Genomic DNA, 8,128 nt, shown 5'->3' on the forward strand with positions numbered 1-8,128 from the left:
TTGTGACTTTGTTTCAGTGCCAAAACCAACCTCGATGAAAAGTCTTGGAGAATCTGCTAGAGTAATGGATCTTCTAAAAGGCACTGATGAAGAAATCACTGCTCGAACTGGTGTTGATAAATATGGCAATCCAAAATTAACTGTCGATCTTCTAGATATCGACAATTATGTCGCTCCTTTATACTTCTTAAAAAGTACCGTCCTTCGAGGTCAAGATTCTTTACATCCCTAATCTGTTATGCCATGTAAAACTACTCCATGTCCCTTACAACCTGGTTCCTCTAAAAAGTATTAAGAAAAACTTTTGATTTCACTGAATTACCTGCTAACACTCCTTGATGTTATTTTGAATATATGCTTAATGGTTTTAAAATGACTGAAGATCTTTTTCCTCAAATCAAACAAGAGATTCCCAATTTCTATAATTATCCTCTTTTGCACGATGTGTTTGACCGCCACTGCTTATTGTGCACAGATATGACATCTCGCATTCCCCAAGTTCCAATCAAATCATTGAAATCTCTGGACAAGTTTCTGCTCAAGAGAAAACCAACAGATGGCAGTTCTTCCCAAGCTCCCACTTCTTCCAAAGATAAAAATGTCGACACTAGTCTTCATTCAAAAAAAAGAAAAGAACCTTGCCATATTTCAGCACCACCAGCCTAAAAAACAAGCAAAACTGCAAAACCTACTACTAACATTGCACCTGTTAATATTCCCTCCAAATCTTCAACTATTCCAGCCAATACAAGGACTATTGCTTCTGATTCTTCATCTCCAACTGGCGATTTTGAGGTTAAACTTGTCCTTCGAGATCAGACCAAAGTTCTAAAAACTCCTTCTCTGTTTTCTGAACCTTCGATACCAGGCCTCGGAGAAGCTCTTGTACTGAATACTATACTTCCTCGAGACTGGACAGCAATGACTGAAATTAGCATAGATGAACGATTCTAACTTTTATGTTCTTCTATTGAAAAAGTAAGTATCTACCATTCTCCTTCCTCTTATCTTAATTTACTTATTATGTATTCATTAACTATATCTCAATCCCAGGTTAAAGTTGATGCTATGGGACAGTTTGATAGTGAAATGGCTAGCTTTCGCCATTATAGGGATGAGAACCAGCAATTGAAGAAGGACAAATAAAATTTTTAACAATCTCTTGAGAAAGTTCAAAAAGATCATGCTGACGAGATGAAGAAATATTTTGCCGAACACACGACGATGCACAAGAAACTGCAAAGCTCTTTTGAGGCTATGGAGAAAGAACTTGCCCAAGCAAAAAACTCTGCCTCTGAGCAAACGGAATGGGCAGCCCAAAAGATTGATCTGGAAGCTAATTGGAGAAGGCCCATGCTAAACTGGCTACCAACACTGAGCATATGCAATATTGTGTTGATACATGAAGGGCTTCAGATCCTATCTTCCTCCTGATGTTATCAAGGAGTGTAATCTTGATTTTGATGACGAGAGCGAGATGCCCTCTGACCTTGCGGCCCACGACTTGTATATCGATGCTGTAGACTCCACTCCGCCTACTGCTGAACTTTCCAAGATCGATATGGCTACCCCAGTCTTCAACCCCGACTCTCTCATCAGTACACCCAGCTGCTTAGATGACCCTGAAGTGCAAGCTGGCCTCAATACCCTTCTTGAAACCAAACGTTTTGATGTAAACCTTACCAAGACTTCCACCCAGTTGTAACTTATTTGTCTTGATGTTTTGTAATCGTAATATTGATACAATGATATGGCTATCTCTTTTAACTGCTTTAAATTTCTTTTGAATCATGGAAAATAGATCTTTTTGCTTTTTATACACTCATTTTGTATGCAATATATTTGATATTTATCATCCATAAACAGGAAACAATATTATTTTCGATACCATTCCTAATCAACATAATATTGATACTTCTAATGGGTACTTAATATATATTTTGAATTTAAAATCGAGTTTCGATACCACCCCAACTAAAAGTAGTATCGGTACTTAACAAATATTTGAATTTAAAAAAGAGTTTCGATACCACTCCAACTAAAAGCAGTATCGATACTTAACATATATTTTGAATTTTAAAAATGAATTTCGATACCACTCCAACTAAAAGCAACATCGATACTTAACATATATTTTGAATTTAAGTAACGAGTTTTGATACCACTCCAACTAAAAGCAGTATCGATACTTAACATATATTTGAATTTTTAAAAGAGTTTCGATACCACTCTAACTAAAAGCAGTATCGATACTTAACATATATTTAATGAACTTTGACATCGACATTGTATTAAAATATAATAATAAATACATACCTTACTAATTCACCTCACCTTGCTGCCAGGAATTGGACATTTTGATATGACGTCAACATTTATGGTCAGAAAACTGGACTTTATTGACCTAAACTCGCATTTTTGCTAAGAACAGGATTTTATTGACCTGGTATCAAGATGAGGATCTATAGATCTCCATGATTTTTTGACCCAAACTTGACATTTCTGCCAAGAACTGGATTTTATTGACCTGAACTCGCATTTCTACCAAGAATGGATTTTATTGACCTGGTATCGAGATGAGGATCTACAGATCACCAGGATTTTTTAACCCGAACTTGATATTTCTGCTAAGAATTAGATTTTATTGACCTGAACTCGCATTTCTGCCAAGAAAAGATTTTATTGACCTGGTATCGAGATGAGGATCTACAGATCACCAGGATTTTACTTGACCTGGTACCGAGATGAAGATCTACAGATCACCAGGCTTTTGCTTGACCTATTATCAATCATATAATTCTAGAGATACAAATATTTGTTATACATGTATACATATTGATTTCGAGAATGATGATATCTTTATTGAGTATAACCTTGATAACAAAAATTACACCATGATACTTGAACATTCTTTATTGATAAAATGCTTTCAAATTGCTTACATTTTGAGGCTTTGGTAATATTACACCTTCAGCCGTTTTTAAGTAATAAGCTCCATTGATTCCGACCTTGTGAATGATGTAAGGCCCATCCCAGCTTGCTGCTAGTTTGCCAGCCCCTTTTTCTTTAGTGGCTTGAGTGATCAAGTCACCTTCATGAAAATACCATTCTCTTACTTTTTTGTTGAAAGCTTTTCTGAGCTGCCTATGATAGGTGTCGAGCTTTACCCTTGCTTGATCCCTTGTATCCTAGAGATTTAGAACTTCTGAAGCTATTCTTTCATTATTTTGACCATTTTCTATCATCTTTGTTATGGATGTCGATACCACCATTTCAGATGGAGTTACTGCTTCCATACCATAGGCCAAAGTAAAAGGTGATTCACCTGTAGCTGTTTGAGGTGTCGTTTTATAAGCCCATAAAATGCTGTTTAGCTCATCCACCCAAAGACCTTTCTTGTGTTCTAATTTTTTCTTGATATTATCCATAATGGTCTTATTTGTTGCCTCTGCTTGCCCATTACCCTGAGCGTAGTATGGCACAGATGTGAAATGTTTTACCTTGTAAGATTCCAAGAAAGCTTTCACCTTTCCTCCCTCAAACTGCAGGCCAATATAACGACATATGACTCATTCAGAAAGGAAGTTTATGACATCCTGTTCTTTGATATGCTGCAGAGCTATGTCTTCTACCCACTTTGTAAAATAGTCTGTGACTGCCAATATAAACCTTATTTTACCTCTTCGTGGTGTAAGCGGACCGACAATATCCATACCCCATAGAGCGAAAGGCCATGGGTTTGAGACACAATTTAACTCTTCAGCTAGGACTTGTATGGCTTTCCCATGAACTTAGCACTGTACACACTTTTTCGCATATCGAAGACAGTCCCTTCGCATTTGAGGCCAAAAATATCCCTGTCTCGTGATTTTATTGGCTAACGATCTACTAGCTGAGTGGTTTCCACATTTGCCTTGGTGAAGCTCGGCAATGATTAGCTGCGCTTTCTCATACGATATGCATTTTAAATGTGGACCTCCAGGATTCTTTCTATACAATTCATTATCAACCAATACATATCTTTGGGTGCCAGACTTAATTCTTCTGGCCTAGTTCTTGTCCTCCACTACTTTCCCATCAGCTAAATATGATATATATGCTTCCATCCATGACGCCCCCAGTGTATCAATTTCCATGACTACTGAATCGTCAATGTTGATGCTTGGCTTCTGTTGAACTCCGATATGCAGAGTGTGACCCTCTGTGTTTTCTAGCATCGCTGCAACATAAGCCAAGGCATCCGCATGCCTATTCTCATTTCTATTGAGATGCTGAAGTCTTATTTTATTGAAATTCTTCAATTTGGATTTTATAAAATTCAAATAATCGACCATATTTTCACATTTTGCCGAGTATCCCCCATTGATCTGGCTGACCACGAGCATCGAGTCACTAAAGATCGATAACTCTTTTATATTAAGAGATTTAGCCATCTTGAGACCAGCTATTAAGGCTTCATATTCAGCCTCATTATTGGACGCATGGAAACCCAATGTTATTGTAGTCTCGAGCCTTTGATTTTCAGGAGTAACCAACACCACTCCGATGCCACACCCCTTTCCTCTAAAGGATCTATCGACAAATAGTCTCCAACCATTTATTCCAACCCATGGATCGTCTGCATCGATAACATCATCAGGCTCTTGCAGCACTGCAAATTCCTCTTCTTTCGTGCCCCAACTGGCATCCTCAGATGGAAAATCAGCCAGGAAGTCGGCCAGTACCTGACTCTTTTCTGATACGTAATTTCGATACTCGACTCCAAATTCATTTATTAGTACAGACCATTTAGACATCCTTCCTGACTTAGCAGTTTTCGCTAGAGTTTGCTTTAATGGGAGATTCGTCATCACGATCACCGAATGTGCTTGAAAATATGGCTTTAATCATTGAGATGAGAATAACAGTGCCAAGGCATACTTTTCTATCATCGAATATCGAGTCTCAGCCTTGAGCATTGTTTTACTTTGAAAATATACTGGTCTTTCCAATCTATTTTCTACTTTCATGAGGACAGAACTTATAGCAAAATCTGATACAGCCAAATAAAGGAGCAAACTTTCTCCATCATCTGGCTTTGTCAGAGTTGGCATTTCTTGCAAATATTTCTTTAATTCAAAAAATGCTTCTTCACATTCCTCATTCCAACAGAATTTGACATTCTTCTTAAGCAACTTAAAAAGTGGCTTATAGCGATCAGAAGTTTTTGAGATGAATCTATTGAGCGCTGCTATTCTCCTCGTCAACCTTTGTATTTGCTTTTGAGTTGTAGATGATGGCATTTGTTGAAGCGCTCGTATTTGCTCAGGATTAGCATCAATACCTCTCTTCGTAACTATGTACCCCAAAAACTTACCAGAGCTGACCCTGAAAGTACATTTTTTGGGATTAAGCTTCATATTAAACTCTCTCAATATTCTGAATACAGTGTCGAGGTCCTTTATGTGATCTCCAGCTTTCATAGATTTGATGACCATATCATCGATATAGACCTCGACAATACGTTTGATGAGTTTCTTGAACATCTTCTCCACTAGCCTTTGGTAAGTGGCTCCCACATTCTTCAATACAAATGGAATTCTGATGAAGCAGTATATTCCTCCATTAACGATGAATGCCATTTTTAACTGGTTTAACATAGCCATTAGAATCTGAAAATATCCTGAATAACCATCGCAAAAACTGATCAACTCGAAACCAGCTGTTCGGTCGACCAATTCATCAATTCTAGGCATGTGATAATGGTCCTTTAGACACTTTTTCTTCACATCGGTAAAGTTGACACAAATTCAAACTTTACCATCTTTCTTGGGTACAACCACTATGTTTGCTACCTATTCAGAATGCTCAACTTCTCTGATGATGCCATTATCTAACATCTTTTGTATCTCTACTTGCACTGCTTCTTTATACATTGGCCTCAATTTTCTATGCTTTTGATGCACTGGAGTTGCATTTTCTTCCATATTCAGTTTGTGCGAACATATACCTGGATCGATATCGGTGAGATCCGACATCGACCATGCAAAAACATCTTGATTCTCTTTCAAAAATACCACCAACTCTTTTCTTATACTTACAGCCATTTATGTACCAATGAACGTATGACGCTCACTTTCCCCTTTACCGATATTAATCTTCTCCACCGCCTCTATGGTTTTTCTTTCCCATGGTGGTTCTTCATGTTTGTTCATCTCTTGAGTGAACTTTACCTGCTCCTGTATCTGCATGTTAGTATCGACAAGTAAAACTTGCTGTAACTGCTAAGTAGAGTTTTCCAAGATGCCCCTAGTGTCTTGGCTTTTCCCCTTCATCATTCCCTTTACTGTGACGAAATTACACTTTTCTGATTTGGACTGATCGCCCCTGATCTCGCAATCCATATACAGTTGGATATCTGAGAACTTGATAAAATGTACTAGGCACAACACGCATTTTGTGTATCCATTTCCTTCCCAATATGACATTATGATCAGATTGGTGCTTGATGACCATGAATTTCGTCATCACCGTTTGAGGCCCAGCTCGAACTGACAATTTTATCTCTCCAGCAGGTTTGGTAGAAGTTCCATTAAAACCATATAAATTGAACTTTGGCGGTTTTAAATGTGACTCATCGAGACCAATTCCTTTGAATGCTTTCCAAAATAAAATATTAACTGAACTACCACAGTCCACTAATATCTCCTGTACATCATAGCCTGAAATACGCAAAGTGATTAGCAAAGCATTATCATGTGGTAACATTACCTTAGACGAGTCCTCCGGTACGAACATGATTTCCCCAGGAATGCTAGCCGATATTAGTTGCTGACTCACCGACGCTGGCTCGATGTTAACCTTGAGCACTTCTTTGACCGTCGAGATCTTCCTTATCTTATCTCGAAAAATCTTTTTCTGAGGAATTTCCCCCTTGTAAATCATGTTTATTACCCCCAATGGCTTCTCCCTCATGGTCGCTATTTCTGCAGGTCTAACATCAGCACGAAACTCTCTCAGCTTCCCATCTTTCATGAGCCTGTCTATCTCTTTTAATAACTGGAGACACCTATTAGTCTCATGGTTCTCAATCTTGTGAAATTGACAATAAGGCTTTCCTTTCATTTCCCTAAGAGTGTATTTCGGCCAAACCACAAAATCTTTCTTTGCTATGAAATTACTAGGATCGAGCTCCTCTTTCAATGTTCTGTCATACTTTCTTCGCTGTTGTGGCTGATTATCTCGATTTTTATAATGCTTCTGAGGTTTTTTGTTATCTGACCTCGAGGAATCTCGACTTTCATAGCGATCATTATTATCCTTATCTTTTTTCCCTGCATCGGTGACTTGTAATACTGCTTGCACAGTGGCGGTTCTCAACCCCTCCTCTACTATGATATCTCTATCAACCTTATCATACAACTTTTGCAATGTTTTAACCTCTTTCCTCAATAGATACTTATGTATATAAGATCCTGGTATTACCCCTGCTTGAAAAGCTATGACAGCTGTCATTTCTGATTCATCTAATCTTTCCACTGACTGCGTTTCAGCCTTGAACCTTGTCAAGAAATCTTTTAATGACTCCTTCTTCGCTTGCTTCAACTGGAATAAGGCTGACACCTGCTTTAGCTTCACCCTCTGGTGCCCATAATTAGTGAGGAACCTTTCTTCAATTTCTCGAAAGCATGAAATGGATCCCTTTGGAATTGTGCAAAACCACTTTAATGATTTCCTTTTCAAGCTTGATGAAAATGACCGACATAGTACAGTATCCCAATATTCGGTGCCCTGATATATTGAGAACTGATGTCGATAACTAAAAAGATGGTCCATGGGATCAGTAGCTCCTTCATACTGGCTCAATTTTGGATTTTTGAACTTCGGAGGTAACGAGGCCCTCTCTATCTCCTTTTTAATGGATTCCTACCGACATCATCTGCCAACTTTCTTATTGACGCCGAGACCTTTTCCAATAACTAATCTCCTAATTGCTTCTGCATCATCTCCTGCACCATCTCCTTTGTGACTAGTGCTTTACCTTCTTCTTCTTGTACCACTTTCGGTGTCGTTCTCGCTACAGATTGTACTTCAAAATGACTCCTTCTCCTATCCTCGAGATGACTCTTTCGTACAATTGGAGTTCCTA

The 8,128-nt window shown here is 38.3% G+C and overlaps 1 protein-coding gene across 1 annotated transcript; it reads right to left on the minus strand.

Annotated features, from left to right (window-relative positions):
* Positions 1 to 6,336: 6,336 nt before the first annotated feature.
* On the minus strand, positions 6,337 to 7,815 carry LOC147486797 (uncharacterized). Its single transcript, XM_086573851.1, has one exon. It carries the CDS (start codon positions 7,813 to 7,815, stop codon positions 6,337 to 6,339), a length of 1,479 nt encoding a protein of 492 aa, XP_086429977.1.
* Positions 7,816 to 8,128: the final 313 nt, after the last annotated feature.

The sequence above is a fragment of the Coptis chinensis genome, chromosome 7 (genome assembly GCF_015680905.1).
Source record: "Coptis chinensis isolate HL-2020 chromosome 7, ASM1568090v1, whole genome shotgun sequence".
NCBI classification, from domain to species: domain Eukaryota; kingdom Viridiplantae; phylum Streptophyta; class Magnoliopsida; order Ranunculales; family Ranunculaceae; genus Coptis; species Coptis chinensis.

Excerpts from the sequence above, each read along its gene's own strand:
- LOC147486797 (XM_086573851.1), bottom strand. The coding sequence starts at position 7,815 with ATGGACCATCTTTTTAGTTATCGACATCAGTTCTCAATATATCAGGGC.